This window comes from Trypanosoma theileri (genome assembly GCF_002087225.1).
Source record: "Trypanosoma theileri isolate Edinburgh chromosome Unknown TM35_Tth_17_V1, whole genome shotgun sequence".
In the NCBI taxonomy this organism is placed as follows: domain Eukaryota; phylum Euglenozoa; class Kinetoplastea; order Trypanosomatida; family Trypanosomatidae; genus Trypanosoma; species Trypanosoma theileri.
This window is the reverse complement of record NW_021639859.1, coordinates 335,938-360,176: the sequence shown is the minus strand read 5'-3', so window position 1 is coordinate 360,176 and position 24,239 is coordinate 335,938. Positions and strand designations below refer to the sequence as shown.

The following is a 24,239-nucleotide window of genomic DNA, read 5'->3' as shown; positions in this document are numbered from 1 at the left end:
CACAAATACACACGTATAAAATAAAACAAAACACAAAGCAAAGTGAGAAGCGGAGAGGATAATACAAAAAAAAAAAAAGAGAGGGAAAAAAGAAAAAAAAAAGAAATTTGGTATTTGCGCATACAATAAATACAATCAGTAATTATTCAAATGGAGAGTTTTCTTAGCCGCCTCGTTATGGATGCTGAGGGAGGTATCTCGCAGCGTAAGACAATGAAGGAAATTGCAGTAACTCGTGATAACATTACTAGTGACGATGAAGAACGCCAACGAATGGGTCTTATGGAACTTTGTGATATGCTGAACATGTCGACTTCTTTAACTATATCTTCTATACGGCCAAATGTATTTGTTCCACCCCTTTTAAATTGTTTAAAACGGGAGCACAATATAGATTTAATGCTTTTAGCTGCCCGTGCTTTGACGTATATGGTAGATGCAATTCCTACTACTGTATTTGTTTTAGGAACTGAAGGTGGAGTGGAAGTTGTTCTTCAACACCTGCGTGAGGTTAAAGATATTGAACTTACAGAACAATGTTTACTCTGTGTAGATAAAATAACGCAAACCCCTCCTGGTGCTTTAATGACTCTAGAAAAAGGTGGGGTTAATGCTCTTTTAGTATTTGTTGACTTTTTCAGTTCATCATCGCAACGTAAGGCATGGGAAAGTGTGGCAGCCATGTGTCGTCGAGTTGATTTATCTACATTTGATAAAGTTCAAGATTCTTTAGGTGAAATTCGTGCTCGTGTGGATAATAATGATGCTAAAATTGCTGAAAAGGCTATTTCATCACTTTACAGAATTATCACTGGTGTTCGTACTAAACCTGATCTTGTTGCAGAAGCATATGGTGATGTTTCCCACACACTTATGATTATTCTTACTAGAAATGATCTCAGTGAAAATACATTTACTACAGCACTTACCCTTATTGGTACCGCAGTTTCCCACAGTACTGAAGTTACTCGAAGAGCTCTAGAAAGTGGTTTAGTGGAATGTCTGTTCGCCCTCATTAGTCGTTCTTCAGAAGAGCAGTTAAGTCAAACTTTACGATCTCCAGGAGCAAGTCCTATGCTTCGAGCAAGAAGTCCTTTTGGGACTTCCTTTCCTAGTGATTCTTTTACACGGACTACTTTACCACCTGCATTATCAGGAGCAGGAGCAGGAGCAGCGTCTATTCCTAAAGATAAGCGACTAACGATGGAACAAACTAGAACCGTATGTGTTGCACTTGCTGGATTGTTACCTAGGATTATGGATAGTTACCTTGCGCATGGAAATGTTCTCACTGAATTACTCTCTGAGCGTTCTCGTAGTTCAAAACGTCAAAGGTTTTTTAGACTTAATGCTATAGGCGGAGAAGAAGGTCCTGGGGATATTGAAGTTGAGGAAGATGAAGAAACGATGACTCTTGAGGATATTCGGAGTCGTATCTTTGAAGAAGGTCCACCTATTGTAAAGAACCCACGGTATGCAACGTGTCGCCTTTCACATATTTGTGATGGTTGCAGAAAATCTTGTTTACCTGGTGACTGGTTTCGTTGTAATATTTGCCCAGATTTTGATTTCTGTGCTCAATGTCTATTGATAAACTGGGAAGAACACGGAGATAATTCAACACCGCATACATTTTGTGATATGCAAGAAGTTCTGCCCTTATCATCAAATAGAGGTGGTCCTTCTGGTACTGGCGCATCTAACCCAACTACTACTACTACTGCTACTAATACAAATACTTCATCTGCTACTACTACGGGTGCTGCTACTACTACAGCTACTAATACTACTACAGCTACTAATACTACGAATACAACGGATACGAAAAAAGGTGATACTAATTATGATATTCTTAATGATCTTCGTCAGGAAATGTACAAAAACAATCCTCAATTGTTGGATATTATTGTAACCGGACTTCCAAAGATGGTTACATTATTCAATGAATCAGAAACTCATATTGTGCGTAATCATACATTGGCTTTTATTGATAGGGCTGTATTTTTGGCAACACCAAAGCAATTACAAGAAAGTGGTTTGGATGAAGCTGCTGTGTGTCAGATGATTGTGGCTGCAGTAACAGACCCTAGTCTCATTCTAAATGTTCAAGCAATGCCACTTTGTCGTAAACTCCTTGAAAAAGTACCAGATGTGTATAAATCTGCATTTGTTCGTGAAGGTGTTGCAAATGCTTTGTTAAAAGCACAGCAACAAAATTTACCAAAAACATCTACTAGTGAAACATCTTCTGAGGAAAAGAAACCTCTTATAGAAAGACTTCATACAGTTGCAGATTGGCGAGAACTTGTGGTTTCAGAAGCTAAAAGTCTTCTTGGAATGTTCCCTTCCGTAAATGATGCTACTCGTGTTGTGCGACTAACAGAAGTTGTTCGGCTTATGCAAGAAGGTAAACTTCATGAAGCCTTTGAGACACTGCGACTGGCTATTATGGATGATACCACGGCGTATGAACTGGCATCAAGTAAAGTCTTGCACGAACTACGAGAAACACTCTCTCGTGTAAATGATATCAGAGTGGTTATGGATTTGATAAACATATTATCAAAAGATGTACAAAATGCCCCATCTGCTCTTACTCGTTTTGTACGTCACTTACAAACTGTTATGTCTCAATTGGATCAGTTCTCTCCTCCTAACTTTGGTGATGTAAGCAGCATTCATGCACAAATCCCTGTACGACTTCTTCCTCATCCCGCAGAGTCATCACGGCAAAAGACTACTCCAACAAGTAAAGGAGGTGTGTTTAAACGTCTCACCACAACTTCATCTTCCAGTTCAAGAGATACAAGTTTTAGACGTCCTGCACGTGTGACATCCACACGAACTGGTTCCATCACAAGTACGTCAGCTACTCAAGGTAATACCTCATCTTCTGCATCGAAAGACTCTGTTGAAGCTCATGAGGTCACCGTATGTATTGAACCTTTAACCAATATGGAAGCATTAATGTCATTTGTATCTCTTAATATACTTGGTGGAAATTCAGATGATACTGGAAGTCGACGTAGGATGGATGATGAAGAAAGAGTAGAGGAAGTATTACCAGAATTGGGTAAAGATGATAATAGTACAAGTAATAATTCAAAAACAAAGAAAACAACGAAAGAAAAACAAATACGACCAGTGTATATTCGTTATGGAAATCATGTTTTACCACCATCTATAACTATTTTACAAGTTATAGAAAAATATCACAATACAGAGTCATTATCTGCCTCATCTAATAAAAAGAATTCTCATGGTGGAAGTCGTGGTTTATCTGAACGTTTTCTTGCTATGAGAGAAGGGTTTGAACATGAAGGATCATGGGATATGATTAAACTTTATTACAGTACTGTACCATTTGGTCCAGAGTACTCTACTGTATCAACAGAGGTTAATATTCCTCGTGGTACCCCTGCAGATCCTCTTATTGTTCGAAAACCATCTGAGAGTGTACTTCCACCTGCTGTAGTTGAAGTGATGCAATCTTTAAATAGAGAATTTCTCTTCAGTGATCGCTTCTTAACAGTTGCACAGAAGGATGTATTAACTTTATTAGGTACTTTTTATGAAGTGATTAAAAATTGGTCAGATCTACTAATTTATATAGGAATGTCTGAAGAAAAGAATCTGACCGAGGATAATGGGTTTCCTTCAACTTCACTTGCTGATTTTATTCACCGTAAGCTTAATAATAAAGCTATGCGACATTGTTCTAATCTACTTCTTGCTGGTCAACACCTCAGTTTATGGGCAGTTAATCTTGCCTTGGATTGTAATTTTTTGTTTGCTCCGATAACACGTAAATATCTTTTTGAGGTGAGTTTCTGTGGTACTATTCGATCTCTTGTACAAATGCAGGAAAATATGGAAAAACATGGTACACAAGGTTCTTCAGGTTCAGATTTTCCAATTACAAGAGTATATAATCTTCAACGTGAGAAAAAACGTGTTTGGCGTGATAAGGCTTTGGCATGTGCGATGCAAATAATGGGAAAAGGTCGTATAAGTGGTTCTTCTGTACTTGAATTTGAATATTATAATGAAAATGGTAGTGGAAGTGGACCCACGATGGAGTTTTATTCTCTTGTCTCGGATGAATTGCGAGAAATGAAACTTCATCTATGGAGACGAACAGATGAAACACCTGATGAGAAGTATTATCAACCCCGTAATGGTTTATATCCACGTCCTTTACCTCCAAACTCTCCTGAACTGGATCGTATTGAACCCTATTTTATGCTACTGGGTCGACTCCTTGCACGTGCTTTACTGGATAAACGAATTATTTCTCTTCCACTTTCACCTGTGCTTTTAAAAATGCTTCGTGGAGATGAATGTGGAGTTTATGATTTGATAGATATTAGTGAATCTCTTGGTGCATCCATTGTAGCCCTTTCTCTTGCGGCTCAAAAGAATAGTAAAAAAATAAAGATGCCAGGATCATCTACTTATTGTGCTGTAGAAGATTTAGGACTTGATTTTACACTTCCTGGTGATGAACCGATTGAACTTAAACCAGATGGAGAAAATATACCAGTAACCTCAAAAAATATTCTTGAATATTGTGATGCTGTTACTTTATTTCTTTTACAAACAGGAGTTGAACGTGTTGTTAAAGCATTCCGTAGTGGTTTTCATGACTATATTCCACTCTACGCGCTACGTATGTTAAGTGTGGAAGAACTGCATGAAGCTATTCACGGTCACGCATCCCTCGTGACTGTGGAAGAACTGGAAGCAAATTGTTTGGCTGATCATGGCTATACTTTAACTTCTCGTCATGTGCGTTTGCTATTTGAGATTATTGCTTCTTTTAATGCAGAAGAACAAGAACGCTTTTTTCTTTTCCTAACAGGTTCTGCACATCTCCCTGTGGGTGGTCTTGCTAGTCTACGTCCAAAGTTTACAATTGTGCGTAAAACCTCATCAGATCCTCGAGTACGTGAGCAAGATCAACTCCCATCGGCAATGACGTGTCAGAATTATTTGAAACTCCCAGCATACGACAGTAAAGAACAGATGGAACAAAAATTGCGACAGGCAATTGATGAGGGATGTGGGGCCTTCCTTCTCACATAAGTATTATCCGTTGCTGCCTTAAAAAAAAGAAAAAAAGGAAAAAACAGAGATAATAATTCTACACAATTTTGAAATTCGAGGAAAATAAAAGGGGAAAAAAAAAGGAAATGAAGCGGAGCAAGTACGTACAGAAATGAGGCAAAGAAATAAAGAGAAAAGAAAGAAAAAGAGAAGGAAGAGTATATATATATCTGTATCTCATTCTTTCTTTATACATGTATTAATATGTAATTAAAACAAAAAAAGAAAACTCTCTTTTCTGGCTGAAGAGGTGCTTCCGTAACACTTTTTTTTATGTACACACACACACACACAAATATATATATATATATATATATTCCTAAAACAGAAGATATTCTCGCGTTACACATAATGTTAAAATGTAGAAAGAACGAAAGATATATTCAATTACATAAGCTAGTAATGTTTAACTGCATATGTATGTCTTTTTATTATGTGTAAAGGAGTGTGTCTGTGTGTGTGTGTTTTTCCCGCATCCTCTCATTTTCCCCGTGACTGTGCACTTATTGTTCTTTTTTGTTTTTTTTCTTGACAGTTGGCGGTGGTGTGGGTGGGAGACGGTGTGTTGATTGACAGGATTATGATTTAAACACCCATTTTTGTTTTTTTTCTCTCAAAAGACGTTTGTGCCCGTTCTACAGAACTATTGATTTCTACTGACCGCTAAGCACATACTCACGTAACAGAGAACGACGTGAGTACTCATATGTTGGAGCTGCTGCTGCCAATGGTATGATGATGATGATGATTACTATTGTTATTATTGTTATAATAAGGAACTTCTCTCTGTTTTTTTTTTTTTTTTTTTTTTTTTTTTGTCTGTTTGACCTCTCTGTTTTTATTATTATTTATAACTCTATTATGGATATAAATTCTCTAAAAGCCCTGTGAGACTAGGTGGTGTTGTCACTTTTTGAAAAGAAAAAAAAAAAAGGGAGGTTCTATGCTGTTGCTTGATTAGTGTAGACGCAATGATAAACTAGGAAAGGAACGAAGAAAAAAAATATATATATATATGTTTTTTTTATTTATTGTATTTCACAATTGTATTTATTATTATTTCCTGTTTTTATTTATGTTTATTTTCATTTTTTCTCTCTTATTTTATTTTTTTTTTTCCTCTACATAGAAAGCGAACATTAGGGCAGGTGTTGATATCTATTGAGTAATACCCCTTCTTCATTTTTTTTTTTGTGTGTTGTTTGTGTGTGAGTATCTCTCCTTATAGATCCTTTCTCTCTATCTGTTTGTGCGTGTGAAGCCAATCCATTTCCCCCCGGCTCGTCGTCCTTATTCTTCTTTCGCTTCTTGTGGATTAAAACCACTATTTGAGTTCACTGCATATTTCACTATAGTAGTATATATATATATACTACTAAACTACACTATACAGCTCAGGATGGAAGCCATACTTGACTTCAGTAAGCCAGTGGATGTGCAGGAGTTTGACCGAGTTGTGCAGTGCCTCTCAACAGGATCACCACAGGAGATTATGAAAGCGCAGCAAGTTCTTACAACGTTTAAAGAGATGCCAGACGCTTTTCTTCACGTTGGATCACTCTTAACGCAATCGCAAAATTTAACGACAAGGTTTTTTGCGATGCAGGTATTAGATGATGCCATCTTACACCGCTGGAATACCTTCACAAATGAACAGCGAGATGAAATCCGTAGTTTTGTAGTGAACCTTATTGTTGGAGAGTGTAGCAGTTTTAGTCGAATTCGTAGCCGTAAGGCACTCTTAACGAAAATGAATGGAACTTTAGTCAGCATCGCCAAACGTGAATGGCCATTACGGTGGCCTAACTTTGTACAGGATATATGTACCAGTGCAGGACCTAATGAACCTCTTGTGGAGAATAATTTGAATCTTCTTCGTCTTGTTGGTGAAGAAATATTTGAATTTGGTGAAAAAACATTAACTTCACGTTGGGTAAAACGAAAGAAAGAAGCACTTAAAAATGATTTTCAATTTGTTATGCAACTTTGTCTTTCAGTTCTTGGTACTACGGATGAGGTTCTATTAAAGACAGATTTAGAATGTTTAGAAAAATATTTGGCATGGATGCAACCTACTCTTGTCTTTAATGAAGAAGTTTTGATGTACTTGGCTGGTCTTATTACTGGTAGTTCTGAGATCTCACCAGTTGTGGTACGATGTTTGACTGTAATATGTTCATTAGATAGAGATGAAGGATCTGCAGGTGATGTGCAGGCACAGATGGTGGTTCGTATGTTTCGTACGGCATTCAATAATGTTGTAAATAGTCTTCCAACGTCTCATTCATCTATTGAGGGACGTATTGTACACATGTATGAAATGTGTGCAGATGCGGATAATGTTTTTATACGTGATTTAAATTTTCTTATTATTACATTCCTCAAGCGTTACATAAAACAAATTATGTACGATGATATCCTGTTCCTTTCTCTACATCAGATGTTAGTGGGTATGAGTCATATTGATAACAAGGAACTTTTTAAATCTTGTGTAGAGTATTGGTGGTGGCTTGGCGAGTTTTTAGTACGCTCTCCATCACCTACCCCATTACACAAAAAACTTACAACAACGCTTAGTAATGTACGTTTTGTACTTATTAAAAGAATGGCCAAACCAGAAGAAGTTATTATAGTTGAAGAAGAAGGTGAATTACGTAGAGAACGTATGACAGATGTGGAAGAATTACAACTTTACAATTTAATGAGAGAAGCTTTGGTATTTTTAACAAATCTTGATCCACATGATACCCAACAAATTATGACAGGACTTATGCAAAAACAACTTGATCGTAGTGAATGGAGTTGGCATAATTGTAGTACCTTATCTTGGGCTGTAGGGGCAGTATCTATGGCATTTACAGAAGAACAAGAATCATCTCTTTTTGTTGTAATTATTCGTGGTTTACTTGATCTTTGTAGAGAGATGCAAGGAAAAGAAAATCGTGCTGTTATTGCTAGCAGCATTATGTTTGTTGTAGGTCAATATCCACGTTACCTTCGTAGTCATCCATCTTTTTTAAGTACAGTGGTACGTAAAATTATTGAGTTTATGAAAGAATTATTTCCTGGTGTACAAGAAATGGCAGTGGATACACTAATGAAAATTGCCTCCCAAGTACCAGAAAAATTTGTTTCTCGAGATATTCGAGATATTTCTATTGCAGAAAGTATAGCTGAACAATGGACAGAAGTTACCTCATTATTACAACCACAACAAATGCAGACATGCTTTGCGGCTGCAGGTTGTATGATTCAGAAAGAGTCCCCAGATCGACAAGGAGGATTATTGAATTTATTTCTTCGAGACGTTAATATGAATTTTAAATCTTTAACTGAAAAAGCTGTTGCTCAAGGTGAAGCATTTTATCGAGATTCATCAAATATGATGGAACTTATTCATACCTTACGTTTGTTTAGTAGTATAGCTTCTACATGTGGAACAGCATTTATAAAAGAGATGGAACTCATTATTTGGGATCTTCAAGGGTTTTATCAAACTTTTTTTGCCCCACAAAATGCGATAGTAGCAGAACTTGGATCCAAGTCATTAACTCAACAAGATGCACGTTATTTACGACTTGCGAAAAAAGAAATTTTACGTATTTTTGAATATTTTATTGATAATACAGAAGAACGTGATTTTGTAGCTGCTAATTGTATGCCAAGTATTCTGTCCGTCGTACTACAGGACTATCGAGACTCATTACCAGAGGCGAAAGAACCAGGAGCCATGGCACTTGTAACGGCCTGTGTAAAGAAACTTGGTCAACGTCTCAGTGATGATTGTGCAGGTATTCTTGATCATACATTTGACACCACAGTGGCTATGATCTGCGCTAACACTGAAGATTTCCCAGAATTTCGTGTGAATTTGTTTAAACTTTTACAAGCGTTAAATGATCATTGCTTTGATGCTTTCTTACGGTATGCATCTGTAAAAGGGGATATTATTAATGGAATGTTATGGGTAATTAAACACACGGATTTTGCAACTATGGAAACTGGACTAAAAACATTAGATTCATTTCTAACAAATGTTGCCAATTCTGATGTGGTGGCCGCCTTCTATACTTCTTTTATGCAACGTATCTTTGTAGAGGTTTTTGTGGCTTCCATGGATTCCCTGCATGCTGCTGGGTTTAACTTGCACAGCAGTATTCTAATCAATCTCTTCAGCGTATCCGACAGGTTCCCGGCGGACACCCCTGTGATTGGCCGCACGGCGGTGGAGGCGTTTCTTCTTGAGAGTCTCTCCGTCATTCCAACTCTCACGCCGACTCTCATCGCCTCTTTTGTGGCGGAGGCGTACGAGACGTACCGCGTGGGAACGGAGTTCCGCCGCCGCTTTGCAGACTTTCTCATTGAAGTGCAAGTGTGGGGCGCAGAGGAGGAGAATAAACTGCAGACAGAGGAGGAAACACGCCGCCGCGAGACGACTATTCCAGGATTTGCCCCCATCAGCATCAGAGTACAAACAGAGAGGTTCTAAAGTAAATACACTATATATATATATATATATATGTGTGTGTACGGTTTTATGCGTTTTACTATTACTATTACTATAAGGAGAATAAATAAGGGTAAAAGAAGAACGAGTGAATGCGTTATCATTTGGATGAATTAAGGTGTTTTCACGGTGACAAAGAAAGAAACAAAGAAAGATAGATACAGAGAAAAAAAAGGTGATAATAAAGGAAAGAGGAGGTAATTTGGTCCATGTACTCTCTGAACCTGCTTCTTTTGTTCGTTGATTTTGTTTTTGTTTTTCGCTTACCTTTCCTTTGCACCTACGCTATATTTCTTTCTCATCTTCACTTATATTCTATTTTGGTCGTTTCATTTTACGATTATAAATACAACGTGTACGCATATGTTCACTTATACGTCTACAGAAGTACTTTTGCCCTTGAGGTTGTTTCTGTTTCTTTTTTCTTTACGACCTTTATCCTTTATTATTGTTTTTTTTTTTTTTTCATTGTTTTGCATATTTGCTCTATGTAAATGGATTAGATTATTATTTCTCTACCTATATTTTTCTTATGGTAATGACTTCACTTTGGTCCTTCTTGTTTTTGTTTTTTTTTTCTTTTTTTTTCATTGATTTTGTATACCAGAGGTAACTGCGACTGTAGTCTTTGAAAATTCATGACGACCAGTTCAGTTGGCGGCAGTACAGTTGCCAATAGCAGAGGCACACAACCGTCTCCTGTATCCCACACAATCTCTTCACAGTTGGCATCCGCTGCCAGTACTTTCATCTATTACCCCTTCGATACACTTAGAATACGATTTATGTCACAAGATGGTACTTTACAAAGACAACATAATGGACAAACATATCATTCTATTAGTAAAGCTTTAACTACCATTTATCGTGAAGAAGGTTTACGAGCACTATTCCGTGGTTGTCACATTGCAGTAATGGGTGCAATGATGTCATGGGGAGTGTATATGTATCTTTATCGTTCACTTTGTAGTTTATCAGAAGTTTCTTCTTATATTGGTCGCGCAGGTGTTTCTGCTGTCGCAAGTCTTATCGCGACATTTTTTTCTTCACCCATTTGGCTTATAAAGTCTCGTATGCAAATTGAAGAGGCTACCAAATCTAAAAATTATGTTACTTTTCATGGAGGTGTACGTCATGTACTCCAAACCACAGGATTTCGTTCTCTTTGGCGAGGCGTTTCTCTGCAGTTAACTTTAGTCATTCCAAATTCTCTTAATGTTCCCACTTATGATTTTTTAAAAGGAATTGTTTTACATACCCGTTATGGTCACAATTCTATGAATGGGGAGTTAAGTGTTTTGGAGTCTTCACTGTGCTCCATGTTAACCAAGACATTCTTGGTGTTTCTATCACACCCCATTACGGTATTGAAGGTTAGACTACAGGATCAGCGATGGAATGCTGGGGAAGTAAAATACAGAAGTGTTCATGATTCTATTTTACTTATTTTAAAACGGGAAGGAGCTCGGGGAATGTTAAGAGGATTAGGGTCCTCCTTATTACACTCGCTTCCACGCACTACCACTTATTTTGTAATATATGAGAAAACATTAGGCTTTTTTTCCCGTTACGCATGATGTCCAACTCCAACCCAATTACCTTTTATCTTTTTTTTTTGTGAATATTTTTTATTACTATTGTTATTATTATCATCTCGGGTAAGAGGATTGGAACATTTGACGTTACCATCGGTGTGGATACCACGATTACTTATAACGTTTGAGTTAACACTTAAAAAAATTAAGAAAAAAAAAGTTCGTTTTTTTTTGTTGTTGTTGTTGTACTGTGTGACGGTAATGTAAAGAGAGCGATGATTGACTATTTCCTTCTGCATATTTATATATTTCTACTGACGCATCCAAAGGCAAAATATCTCTAAAATAATTACAACAATAAAATAAAAAAAATAAAATACAACACATTTGGCTGATTATTATTTCAAATTGGAAAGGTTTCTTTTTCTTTATAGATTAATATATTTATATATACGTATTACTCTTACTATTAAAAAAGCTTTACCTTCTTTTTTTTTTTCTTTTTTTTTTTTTACCTTACATTAGAGGGGGACCGTAGTGGTAGAGTCAAATCTGGTGGGAGGATGAGATCTGGGAAAGCTGATGATATCGAGAGGCAGCAGCAGCGACAAAAACAAGGACAAGGACAAGGACAAAATAAACAATCAGCTTCGCCTCTCGCACACACAATGGCAACACAAGTTGCCGGAGCGGTAAGTACTATGATGTTGTACCCCTTCGATACACTTAGAATACGATTTATGTCACAAGATGGTACTTTACAACGACAACATAATGGACAAACATATCATTCTATTAGTAAAGCTTTAACTACCATTTATCGTGAAGAAGGTTTACGAGCACTATTCCGTGGTTGTCACATTGCAGTAATGGGTGCTGTTGCTGCATGGGGAGTGTATATGTATCTTTATCGTTCACTTTGTAGTTTATCAGATCTTTATATGCCTCAGGGTGAGTTGAAACAAGTAGAAGACTTTGTTCGTCGTTCATTTCTCTCAGGCGTTGCTAGTAGTTGCTCTGCAGTTGTGTGTAATCCTATATGGCTTCTAAAGACGCGTATGCAGTTGGAAGAAATATCTTTTCGTACCTCTGGAACAAGAACTGGAAATTATTTATCTTTTATTCGGGGATTAATACATGTTATCCAGACCACGGGTTTTTTTTCGTTATGGCGTGGGGTTTCTGCACAAATCCTACTTGGGTTACCAAATGCGTTTAATTTTCCACTATATGAATTATTTAAATCATACTATATGCGGTATACTTCTCGAGATAATCTTAGTACATTAGAGATTTCTCTATGCTCGACGGCTGCGAAGTCTCTTGTAACTCTTTTTGCTCATCCTATTCTCGTGCTAAAAACTCGATTACAAGATCATAGAAGCCGTTGTGGTGAATTAAAGTATGTTTCATTTTTTCAATCCTCTTCACTTATTTGGAAGAGAGACGGCTTGCGGGGTATGTACCGAGGTGTTGTACCCTCATTTTTTCAAACTGTACCACGTTTAGTTATGACTATTGTACTGTATGAGAAATTTATGCAGTTTTATTCTAAACGTAACAGTCTCAGTAATTAGGAAAGTGTCCTTTTACCTTTCCCAAATTCTGTGTTTTTTTTTTTTTTTTTAATCATTATTCTTTCCCTCATGCCATCTCGACGCCAAAATTAAAATACAACGGTAGAGAGAACTATAGATCCCTCACTAATTTTTTTTAAATAGATAACTATTATTTATCTATATGTTTTTTTTCTTTTTCTTTCTGTTTCATTTTTATTTTTTACAGTTTAGCCATGCCAGAAGAAAAAACATCTCATCGTTTTCTACTAGAGACATGCTCGCAGCAACTCCACCGCGAGGAGGCCATACGTCGCCGACGTGAATTACTGGAGAGAGAGTCCACAAAGCCTCCTGTAATGCACTTTGGCAGCACATCCTCTCTTCACCGCTCCACTACGCCTACGCCTACCCCTACGAGCAGCAATAATACCAATCACTATCCCAACAAGAAGGTAAAGTCTGTTTCTCCAGTGCCACGCCCTGTGCCCACGCCCAGCTCCAACCGCCCAGTGAGAAGATCCCGCTCCGCCCCACCATCGGCCGCAGCGTCTACTGTTCGATCACGCCCGCACAGCCGCGAGTCAAGCCGCCGTCTCCCGCTTCCACCAGGCGCAAAAATCACAACACGTCTGATCTCAATACCACGAGCCAAGTCCTACCGCCCATCACCCGCCACATCTCGAGTCGCCTCACCAGCTCCACCGGTACAAGGAACAGAGACTAATGGGGCAAAAGGACCACAGAAACGATCACGTTCAGGTTCCATCTCAAGGGCAAACTCCAGGTCAAAACAAAGACGTTTCTCTCTTCCACAAAAGAGTGATTCCATTCCTAATGAGAAAAAAGCACCTTTTATGTCCAGTCAGTCTCCTACGAGAAATGCTTCACCGTTTAAGCAACCTACATCGCGTACACCAACACCTCCACCACCGATATCACGGTCTGTACAGGAGCAGAGCGGAAACAATGTTCATATTCCAGTAATTGTTTTGGCACCTGTATTGCGTGCAGAAGAACGAAGTGAATCTTTACACCCTGTTAGTCCTTTTGCATTACCTAGCACAGCAGAACGGAAAATAAAGGAAGGAAAAATAGAACCAGAGGAGTCGCAACATAACCAAGAACAAGAAGAACAGGAAGAGGAGGAGGAGTTGACGACGTTTCGTATTAGCGAATTTCGCATGCCTCGAACTCCACAGCGTCGTTCTAGCCTTACCGCAAACTCTCTTCCGCAAATAACAACAAGTACTGGAAAATATTCTCAAGAGCGGCAAAGAACTGAAGAGGAAGAAAAAGAAGAAGCTAATCAATCTTCTTGTGTGAAGGATGTAAGCGTTATGTCCCACACAGTTGAGGAGGAAGCGAAGCGACTTGACTCTGTCGAAGATGAATATGTTCGTTTAAGCACTAATCTTGATGATGAAGAAGCCATGCTATCTCATGAAAAGGGAAAGGAGACCGAATGCAATGTTAATGAATGTGAAAATGAAGAAGTTGATAAAAGTTTACCAGTCTTAGCTGAGAATTGTGGTGCCCAGTTTTCATCACCTCCTGCAGGGACCCTAATGACGGCTGATGTGATTGGTACAGCAGAACAAGAAGAGACTGCGGTATCGGCATACAGCTCTCACGCGTACGAATGCAGTTCTACCACTACTGAGTCGCCACAAAAGGAAATTGAGGCAATCGGAGGACGTCAACTTTTATTTGATGCTGAAGAAGAAACTCCAAGTGATGATAAAAAAGATGAAGAAGAGGAAGAAGAAGAAAAAGAAGAAGAAACGAAGGAGGAAGAAGTGAAAATTCATCTTCAGAAACTTGTGGCATATGAATGTGTTGAACCTACTGTTTTAACTAATATAGAAAGCTGTGCGACATCACAAAACACATTCAAAGATTGTATTAGCGCCCCTTCTTCTTCCCCTGCGCTGCAGTTACCAGATGCATACCGACAGCTTGAGGCAACAAGGCGTGAGATGGCAACATCTTCTGTATACCAGCGAGAGTCTCTAGCAGCAGCGGCTGCAACAATAGCAGCGGTACGCCGTGCGGAAGGTCGATTAAGTGAAAACCGACGTGACAGTTTAGTATTGGTGACGGGAGACCTACCAACTGTGTATACACCGGCTATTCAAGAACCACATACACCACCACCAGCACTCAAAGTACAGATTTCACATTCGAGTCTATCAAGAACTCCTCCACCAAAATCTCAAAATACTTTTATTTCATGTGATGTTTCACCGATACCACGTCCAGTTACTCTCCGTTCTCAAATATCCTCTACATCACGTCAGGGGGGTGTAAAAGAGTCTGTGTCTTTGTCATTAAGCCCACAGGAAGGACGCTCCACACCGTATCCTCACGCTTCTTTGACGAATGTCAGTAAAGAAATAGATGAAGAAATTGCTGATAATGAAGAGAATCAAACAGAGAATGTTATGGATACAAGTGCGCATAATACCACTGCACGTTCTCGCTCACGCTCAACATGTGGAAGAAAGTCTGTGGTGGAACGGTTGATGGAAAGTTGTCCATCTGATGTTCGAGAAGAGGCTGAACAGCTTATTGCCGCCGATATGGTTACAGCAAGTACTCCTTTACGGAACATGGGTAGTGGACAAATTTCTGAAATTTTAACAGATACTTCTTCAATTTCGCAGCGTGTGGCAGCACGTCCACGTAAGTATTATTACGATTATACCTACTGGGAACGTTATCTACATGATTCTACTAAAAAAAGTCTACAAAAGCCGAAGCGAAGATCCAGTAAAAAGGCGAAAAAGTCATCTTCACAAGAAGTGAAACCCGATAGAGAGCGAGATGATGTCCATATAGAATTGAATGTTGGGCATGAAACCAAAAGAAGAACCACTAACACTACCGCCAGTACTGATACTGCCACAGTGGCAACAACGGTCCAAGGGACAAGAAATTCAACACCAAAGATGCCTCGTTTGACTCCTACATCCTCCTCACAGTCTTCTAAGAAGAGAAACTCAACCTCAGTGCAGAGATCATTAAGGAATTCCATTTCTCGTAAGAATCGTGACAGAATTATTCTGCAAAGGAGACGTATGTCGAGACGTCATGCAAGGCGAAAGTAAAAGACACATTTTTATTGATTTGTGAGTATTATTATTATTATTATTTTTACTTTTTTTTTTTTTTTATACGTAGATGCTTCACTGTTCTAGGCTACCTACCCCGCTCAGATTATCTTCCTTAGATTAAAAAAAAAAAATAATAAAAAAAAACTAATGCAATAAAAAAAAAAAAAAGAAAAACAGCTTATTCACAATATTTTTTTCACATATATAAGTTTAGAGGGAGGGAAAGAGAGAGATTCAGCTCCAGCTATAAAAAGGTTATAAGGGTTAGGAGTAGTTTCTTTTTCTCTTTATATGTGTAAATATAAAAAAAAAAAATAACTTGAATAATTAAGTAGAGAACAGCCAGAACATTTATTATTATTATTATTATTTACTGTACTTCTTCTTTTTTTTTTTTTTGAGTATTCCCTCAATTACAAATGTTAACTTCGTATAGAAAGGTAACAGAAAAGTGTAATTAGATAAGAGGAAATTATAAAATATAGAAGAAAAAAAGCCAGAAAAGACACCTGGCTACAGTAATATAAATTTGTACTAGATGATTATTAAAAAAAAAAAAAAAAAGAATTACTCAGAGAATTCAGATCGATAGAATATATTTTGAGAGTAAAAAAAAATATACTTTTCTATTTATTATTTCTGTTTAATAAGAGAGATCTAGTTTGGCATATGTTTTTATTTTTATTTTTTTATTTTCTCTCTCTTTCTTTCATGTATACATACACAAGGGATCTGTACCAATCCAGTAGATCTACTCAATAGTGGGAAAAGGAAACAATAAAGAAAAGAAAAAAAAAAAAGACATATTATATTTCTGGAAAACTAACGATCATGCGGCGCTGGTTACTGGACAACACATGCAGAATCACTCTCATTTTAGATTTACAACGGTATGTTGCTTCTACACCTAACGATAGTACCGATCATAGTTCAGGGAAGAGAGATTCAAAGTCAAGAGTATCCTTTGGCATTGATCAGAAAAAACTTGATCTCATGCTTAATCTTCATGAGGCTGACTTTGGTGCAATGGTAAAAGCTACAAGAAATGCCCTAGCGAAGGAAAAGAAATGGAGAGAAGCTACTATTGGTGATGTTTCCCATACAAAAGATAATAATTCAAATATTGAGAAGTCTGAAAAAGATACAGTTTCAACAGTAACACACACTAAAGATGGAGATGTTGATACGAGTCCAGGTCCTTCTTCTAGTATGGAGAATAACAAAGATGATATTGAAGCTGGTAAAAAATGGATGGAAAGTAGAACTGTTCGAGGAATTGTTGGGGCAGGAGCGGCTCATGATACCAACTCTATGTTTGTTGTTCAACAACAGCGAAAAGCGGAAGGTGCCAGATTTAGTTTAATGGATGCTTTACGTGATTGTGTTTTATCTGGAAATTGGGCTAAAGCAATGCGTTTATTTGAATCAGCAATTGAAACCAGTTATAAGAGTATTCGTGGTAACTCTTTTACGGCATCTTCATCTATTATGAATAAGAACTTGGAAAAAGAAGATCTTGATGCACTTCGTCGTATTAATGCTACAACACCACCAGGGGCTATTTCCATAAATTTACCAAACCATCGCGGTATATTACGCTGGGGAGGTGGTCATTATTATTTACTATTAAAGCTACTTCTTAGTAGACACCGAGTCACAGAGGCTGAAAGAGTTTGGGAAGTAATGAAGGGAATTGGATTTGTTGAATTTCACATGGATGAACGTTTGTTTAATCAATGTATTGCCTTGGCTCGTAAGACTCCCTCATCTGATATTGTGTTGCCTCTCGTAGAATCCAAAAAAGATTTGGAAGATCAAAATAAAACATTTCGTAGAACATTTGTAATTGAACTGGAACAATGGGCAAAACAGAAAGAGTTACAGTTAGATGCACGTAGTAAACATACCACTCAAGCGGCTCGTCTTGCGCAGATGATAAAAAATAGTGAACACACAAAAGAAATGGAAAGTAGTATGTCTGGATTAGACACAGATGGTCTTAAGGTGGGAGACTTTAGTGGCCTTCTTCGTCGATGTGTCTCTGAAGAAAACACTTCACGTGTATTGCAAATGATGGATAAATTGAATATTCCACGTGATGGTCAAATTTATAGTGCCCTTATTGCGGCTCTTCGAAATCCAAATTATCGTTTAGCCGGCGACACTATTTCCACTGAAAGTAATGCCGGAAACACGAAGGAGGAATTTGACGCCCACCGTAAACGACGCATTGAACGGGCATCTGAGTGGTTTGCGGCATGTCCTGAGAGCGAACGTACGGCGGATGTTTACAATGAGATGCTACATATCACTCGAGGTGGTAAAGACGAAGATGAAATGTTTAATCGTCTCTTGATTGAGTTCCGCGGTGCCCCATTACTCCCACCTACCGCTACCACTACTACTACTACTTCCTCAACAGAGACTTCGGCCACAATGAGTGAAGATTCCATCACATTGGTTCCCCCGCAGTGGCGCGTCCCTCCTAACGGACACACATATGAGATACTTGTAATGCACTATATACATCTACAGCAGTGGCCCGTTGTTTGGGCGCTCTATGATGAAATGAACGGCCGTCGTATTCGGGGAACTCAACGTCTCTTTCACACATTGCTTAATGTGGCCCACCGCGCTCCACCGCACAATCGTGACCCACACGTAGTCGTTATGGGGATTTATGATGATATGAAACGTTCTGGTGTAGATGTAACGGGTATAAAAAGTACGGTGAATGTTGTTAACGCTTGGTGTGCTACCCGTCGTAGGCGGCGGTGGTGAGGCTCATGATATTAGAGGTTCGAATTGAGAAAAGTTTCTCTTTCTCTCTCTCTATGTTAGTGTGTATTTGTGCAGAATGTTCTGGAGTTATACCTAGGAAAGGAGAAACTAAAAACAAGGTAAGTAGAGCCATGTGATTTAAATATTACTATTATTTTTTGCGGCTGTCTGTGTGTGTGTGTGTGTATGAAACAAATAAAGAGTCTGTTGATGTTGTTGCGTTTTTTTATTTATTATTATTATTATATGTTTTTGTACTCGACAATGGGTATCATTGCAATGAGCAAAATGTATATTAACCTCTTTCTTTTTTTTTTGTTTTTCCTCTAGATTACTTTTAGTGGCTACTGTTGAAATGGCTGCACTGGAGTCGTTGAATTTTGATGTAGATGGTGCTGTTCACTACATTCACTGTGTGTTGTCCAATGTACCGCTACAGTTGTCTGTATCGGAATTAGGCCCAAAGGTAGTCCCTGATCCGAACAGTGCAATTGTAATGCAAATGGATTCTATTGGGTTTCGCGTTATTCCGCATCGTCTTCATATTTATAAAGAGCCACTTAGTACAAAATTTGGTTTTGTTACCTTTTTTATTGCGCAGGCACCTTCACCCGCATCTTCTGTGGAGCGGGATACAGAAATGATAGCAACTCCAGCGAAAGTACATGAACTGGCGACAACGTGGGTTCGTCAAGATCTCACCAAACAACTGGCGTCTATTGGAGTTAAAGTGCAATTAGGGCAACCACTGAAGTGTTATTCTTCTGTTCCTTTCCTACGGGCACTAAATGAGAAATGTTCTTTTTTGGACGCTGAAATCGTAAAGGATACTAAGAAGTTAGAAACATTTCTTTTGACTAAAATGGCATTCGATGATGAGTCGATAAATAATAAGAAAAATAAGAAGAAACATGTGGAAAAATCTCCAAGTAAAGATAATAATACAGAAGAATCTTGGAATACAGTTGGTTCATTACATGTGTCTTCATTGAATTCTAGAGAATTGTTGTGGCTGAGTCAACAAAACCGCCGATTTCCTCCCATTCTGGTGACGAACGATGACTTTGCACATGCGACATGTGATCAATCTGCACTACGATCGTTTTTGGAAAATACACTTAATCCAATTGTTGAGGTATTACCATAGTTTTTTCTTTTTTTTATTTTATTTCATTTATTGTACGTAGTGTAACTTTTTCAATTCGCCAAGAAAAAAAGAATGTTTCTGATTTGGATCAAGTGAAAGGAATAAATAATAAAAAAGAAAAAAAGAAAGAGGATCTTTATTGCAAAGGATTTCCATGATGATTACTTTCAGACCTTTGTATCTCTCCGTTCGTTGCGTCTTTGTTTGTGTTTGTGCGTTTGTGCGTATGAGTGCCGTTGACGAGAACACTTCTCATGAAGTTCTACACAAAGTCTGAAGTGAAGTGAAGTGAAGAAAATAATAAATAAAAAATAAAAAACAATGTATATGTGTCTATTATGTTATTTCTTTTCTCCTTTTCTCCCTTTTTCTTTTCTTTTTTTTTTTAATGACTTCATTTTTAATATATAGGAAGTGATTTTTCAACACAATGGACTCGATTCTCTCTCAATCACGGGCTGAAGAGATTGCCGCGGTGGTGGAGTTGCCGGATTCGTTAATAGAGAGTGTTGCCCAATGGACTTATGGTCTTTTTGGTCCCGCTGTGGATTTATTTGAGTCTTTCGCAGAGAGTCAGTTCCCTCAAGTGACGATGTGGATTCAGCAGTTGGACGGGCGGCGGCATCCTTTTGCGTCCAAGTTACCATTACTGAATTTTTGGTATGTCATTTTCAGTCTTCTTTGTTATTTTGGTGGAACTATTCTCTTATTATTAACTGCGAAGATTATTGGAAAGGGAAAATATCGAATGTTAGTGGCTTTACATAATTTATTCTTGTTTTCCTTGTCCTTATATATGAGTTTCGGCATCATGGTAAGTGCACGTGCGGCCAAATTTTCACTCTGGAACAATCCGGCAGGAACTAGTAATGCAGATTGGCGTGTCACTAAGTTAGTATGGCTCTTCTACGTTAGTAAAATTCCAGAATGGATGGATACATTTGTGATGTGTCTCAAGCAGAACACTCGTCAAATTACCTTTTTACATTTATATCATCATTCAACTATATTTTTTATTTGGTACATTTGTTGTTGTATGGCTCCAGGTGGAGAAGCGTATTGGAGTGCCATGGTGAATTCATCTGTACACGTTGTCATGTATGGATACTACTTTCTTACAGCTGTCTTTGAAGAAGGGAAAGTACGTCGCTTTTTAAATCGATTTAAGTTTTTTATTACAAAGGGACAAATGTTGCAGTTTGCTATTAATTGTTTACAGTCTGTGTATGATCTTTATATTATTCCCCAAAAATCTCTTAATTATGATGTCAGACTTTTGCAACTTCTCTTTTGGTATATGATATCATTACTTGTGCTCTTTGGGAACTTCTTACTAAGGGCTCCCAGGTCAAGATCTGAAGAAAAAGAAGAAAATATTCTTCGCTATAAGGAGTATCTTAAAAAGACTCTTCGCAACGGGGAATTAGGAGATAAAACATTACTGGTAAAACCAGCAGTTGAGCTAAGGAATTCACCTCGATTTGAAAATCCAAAAAAATATAAGAAAAACTCTTAAATCCCTATGTTTCTTAATGTTAGAAGAAGAAACTGTAAAGATGAAAAATTTTTTAGGTTTCTTGTAGTGTTCTTTTGGGCATTTTCATTTTTCTTTTTCTTTTTTGCTTTTCTGTTGTTGGCTGTGGGTTCTTCTTCTTTCATGTTGATGTTGAGATTTTGACGTCATTACAATACTTGTGACATTTGATATTATTATGGGATAGTGTCTCTCTGTGTGTGTATATATGAATAGAAAACGTTGAATTATATCGTCATGAGGAGAAATACAAGATGACGTTTTTCTTTTTTCTTCTACTTTTTTATTGTTTCTCTCACATATATCTTTTTTTTTTTCTCCCGTGGGCTTGTGAATGTTGTGGTGTCTAGCCGTGAGATTTTTTTATGATTGAAAAAAAAAATATATGAGATTATTTTTCTTTTCTTCACAGGAATAATCCTTGCCTTGGAGTGTAGGTTTAGAAGGACCGGTCAAGCTGCATTCCTCTTTTTTCCCATTATTTGGGAAGCCGGTGAAATGTGGTTTTAATGGATTCTTTTATTTGTTTTTTTTTTCTTGGCAAGTATAACAAATTCCTTGAGATGAAAAATCTTCTTAGAAACGCTGCGGGGCTGATCTTAATAATTAGTAGTAATAAAAAATAAATGAGAGAATTGTAAGTTTTGTTTTTTTTTTTACTCTCCTTTGCTTTAATAGGAACATGAAGGTGAAGGGGCATTCTTTCTTTGATTCTTAATTCAGTACTGTCGCCCTAATTATTTCACTGTGCTTAATCCTGAAAAGAAAAAGGAAAAAGGTTGGGTTTTTTTTTTTTATCTCTTTTCTCTCTTTCATGTATGTGAGAGAAGCCTTCCTTCTTTCCCTTTAATTCTAAAATAATTTTTTTTTTTTTATGTTTTCTTTTTGTTTCTCTTTTCTTCCCCCACTCGGTAGTACCAAGATAGCATCAAGTGAGATCACCACAGCACAGAGAGAATAAAAAAAATAAATAAATAAATAAATAAATAAAAAACTCTTTTATTCAATTTTCCTGTATTTAATTAGAAATGACTATTGGTGCTAGTGTTTGCCAGCGCGTTTCCCGGCAAATGCGGCAGGAGACTTCTGCTGGTGAATTCCAGTCGGTGGAGCGGCTGCAGACACTGAAGAAAGATACACTACAGGATGGACAATTAGTGTGGATTGCCCAGTCAGATACCCCTTCACATGATAAGAAAAGGGCATTTCGTACATCCCGTGGAGAGAAACATTTACTATCAGAAGAGGAAATTAAACGGTTTACCCGCACTCCATACGAGCGTGGATTTAATGAATTTATTTATGAAGGTCAAATAAAACATTTAAAAAATATGGAAAACTCAACGGATCCACGAGGTTCTATGCGTCAGGGTAGTGGATCATTATTTTATCCAAATGGTTCATCTTATGTGGGAAATTGGCATCACAATAAACGACATGGTGTGGGTTGTGTTTCTAATCATAAAGGATATAGATATGCAGGTGATTGGCGCAATGATGTACCTAATGGAAAAGGATATGAAGTTTTTTCTTGTCGTGCTGCTATTGATGCGAACTACGAAAATGGATCTCCACAAGGAGAAGGGGTTATACTTTACAATCCAAAACTAAATGCCTATCGATATGAAGGTGAATGGAAGAATGGACAACGTCATGGAAAAGGAATTATTTTTTACGCTAACGGAGATACCTTTGCTTGTACATTTTCTTATGGTAAACGTGAAGGACGAGGAGTGACAACACAAACAGTAAATGGAAAGTTAATTCAGTATGAAACGAATTGGGAAGATAATAAACTTGTTAATGGCCCAAAATTAATTCCCAAAGCTCTTCGTACACCCAAACCTGTTTCTTCTATTCCATATAGAACTAAAGGATATTTAACTGCTGCCGATATCACAAAATGGACTGTTACAGGTAATCCTGTAGATCTTCCATTCGAACATTTTATGCAATTAAAATTGGGTTTTGAATCATTAGATGTGGTTGGATGTGGTTTTCTTCCATTAAAAGAATTACATGCTGTTTGGCCAGAGAATAATATGGAAATGCTTAAAAAATTAGAAATTGATAACCGAGAATATGTGGAATTGCTGGATATATTTTCTTTATGGTATCCAAATGTTTCTCCACATAATATATATCGATTTATGCAAGAATTCATAACACCATTTGATTTATTGAGGATTAGAGGATATCTTAATGGTATTGAAGATTCGGACTCTATGGGATACTATCATATAATTGGTGATACTTCACCTTTAAACTTTGGAAATTCTCAACATCCACCATTACAGTTAAGAGATCTTGAAGCACATGAATATCGTATTGGTGGAGAAAAGTTTAGTTCCGAAAATTATGAAACTGCTAGACAATTTCATGATCCACCTCATTTATTAGATGTATTGGAAGTATGGTATCCTAATATTATGCGGGTTACACTAGAGCAGTATGAAATGGAAGATGTAGAAAAAGATATTATTGACCCTATACGAGTAGATTTCAATCGTTATGCACGTGATATCTCTATAAATGGTGGATATCTTCTTATTGATGATTTTCTACAGGCAGAGACTAAATATCGTGAATTTTTACTCTCAGGATATCGGAATAATATTAATAGTAATCATAATAATAAAATCATGACAACACCAAATAGATTAACATCAAATCTTTTTCCTGAAACATTCTCTCCTAGTAATTCTGTTGAGGCAGAGATGCGGCAAGGATTTCAAAAAGGTACCGTTATGTGGGTTTTGGGTAACCGAATACGAATTAATATTCCATTTCTACTTGAGATTGAGAACTTTTACGTCAGTCGAAAGGGTCAAATTACATTTGATGAATTACTGCGCTTCTGTTTCCCTAATGTTCCTTGTCTTCGAACGCAAGAAGCTCTGCTGGATCAAATTACAGATACCCCTTGTAGGTGTAGTCTCTGCAGTGCCATTCCGGGC

The 24,239-nt window shown here is 37.5% G+C and overlaps 9 protein-coding genes across 9 annotated transcripts; all 9 read left to right on the top strand.

Annotated features, from left to right (window-relative positions):
- Positions 1–150: 150 nt before the first annotated feature.
- On the top strand, positions 151–5,085 carry TM35_000172560 (E3 ubiquitin-protein ligase TRIP12; the record flags this gene model as incomplete). The annotated part of the gene is made up of 1 exon (XM_029026335.1): positions 151–5,085. One exon carries the CDS (start codon positions 151–153, stop codon positions 5,083–5,085), a length of 4,935 nt encoding a protein of 1,644 aa, XP_028882450.1.
- Positions 5,086–6,505: 1,420 nt separating this feature from the next.
- Positions 6,506–9,595, top strand: TM35_000172550 (putative exportin 1, putative,RNA-nuclear export factor; the record flags this gene model as incomplete). Its single annotated transcript, XM_029026334.1, has 1 exon — positions 6,506–9,595. One exon carries the CDS (start codon positions 6,506–6,508, stop codon positions 9,593–9,595), a length of 3,090 nt encoding a protein of 1,029 aa, XP_028882449.1.
- Positions 9,596–10,251: 656 nt separating this feature from the next.
- Positions 10,252–11,190, top strand: TM35_000172540 (mitochondrial carrier protein; the record flags this gene model as incomplete). Its single annotated transcript, XM_029026333.1, has 1 exon — positions 10,252–11,190. The coding sequence occupies one exon, from the start codon at positions 10,252–10,254 to the stop codon at positions 11,188–11,190; it is 939 nt and encodes a 312-aa protein (XP_028882448.1).
- A 521-nt stretch (positions 11,191–11,711) lies between these two features.
- TM35_000172530 (putative mitochondrial carrier protein) lies at positions 11,712–12,725 on the top strand (the record flags this gene model as incomplete). The annotated part of the gene is made up of 1 exon (XM_029026332.1): positions 11,712–12,725. One exon carries the CDS (start codon positions 11,712–11,714, stop codon positions 12,723–12,725), a length of 1,014 nt encoding a protein of 337 aa, XP_028882447.1.
- A 215-nt stretch (positions 12,726–12,940) lies between these two features.
- TM35_000172520 (uncharacterized protein) lies at positions 12,941–15,814 on the top strand (the record flags this gene model as incomplete). The annotated part of the gene is made up of 1 exon (XM_029026331.1): positions 12,941–15,814. One exon carries the CDS (start codon positions 12,941–12,943, stop codon positions 15,812–15,814), a length of 2,874 nt encoding a protein of 957 aa, XP_028882446.1.
- Positions 15,815–16,651: 837 nt separating this feature from the next.
- Positions 16,652–18,601, top strand: TM35_000172510 (polyadenylation/uridylation factor 2; the record flags this gene model as incomplete). The annotated part of the gene is made up of 1 exon (XM_029026330.1): positions 16,652–18,601. The coding sequence occupies one exon, from the start codon at positions 16,652–16,654 to the stop codon at positions 18,599–18,601; it is 1,950 nt and encodes a 649-aa protein (XP_028882445.1).
- A 355-nt stretch (positions 18,602–18,956) lies between these two features.
- TM35_000172500 (uncharacterized protein) lies at positions 18,957–19,748 on the top strand (the record flags this gene model as incomplete). Its single annotated transcript, XM_029026329.1, has 1 exon — positions 18,957–19,748. One exon carries the CDS (start codon positions 18,957–18,959, stop codon positions 19,746–19,748), a length of 792 nt encoding a protein of 263 aa, XP_028882444.1.
- Positions 19,749–20,178: 430 nt separating this feature from the next.
- Positions 20,179–21,264, top strand: TM35_000172490 (elongation of very long chain fatty acids protein 4; the record flags this gene model as incomplete). The annotated part of the gene is made up of 1 exon (XM_029026328.1): positions 20,179–21,264. One exon carries the CDS (start codon positions 20,179–20,181, stop codon positions 21,262–21,264), a length of 1,086 nt encoding a protein of 361 aa, XP_028882443.1.
- A 1,046-nt stretch (positions 21,265–22,310) lies between these two features.
- TM35_000172480 (phosphatidylinositol-4-phosphate 5-kinase) lies at positions 22,311–24,239 on the top strand (the record flags this gene model as incomplete). The annotated part of the gene is made up of 1 exon (XM_029026327.1): positions 22,311–24,239. A coding segment is annotated over one exon (1,929 nt), but the record flags the coding sequence as incomplete, so codon positions are not given.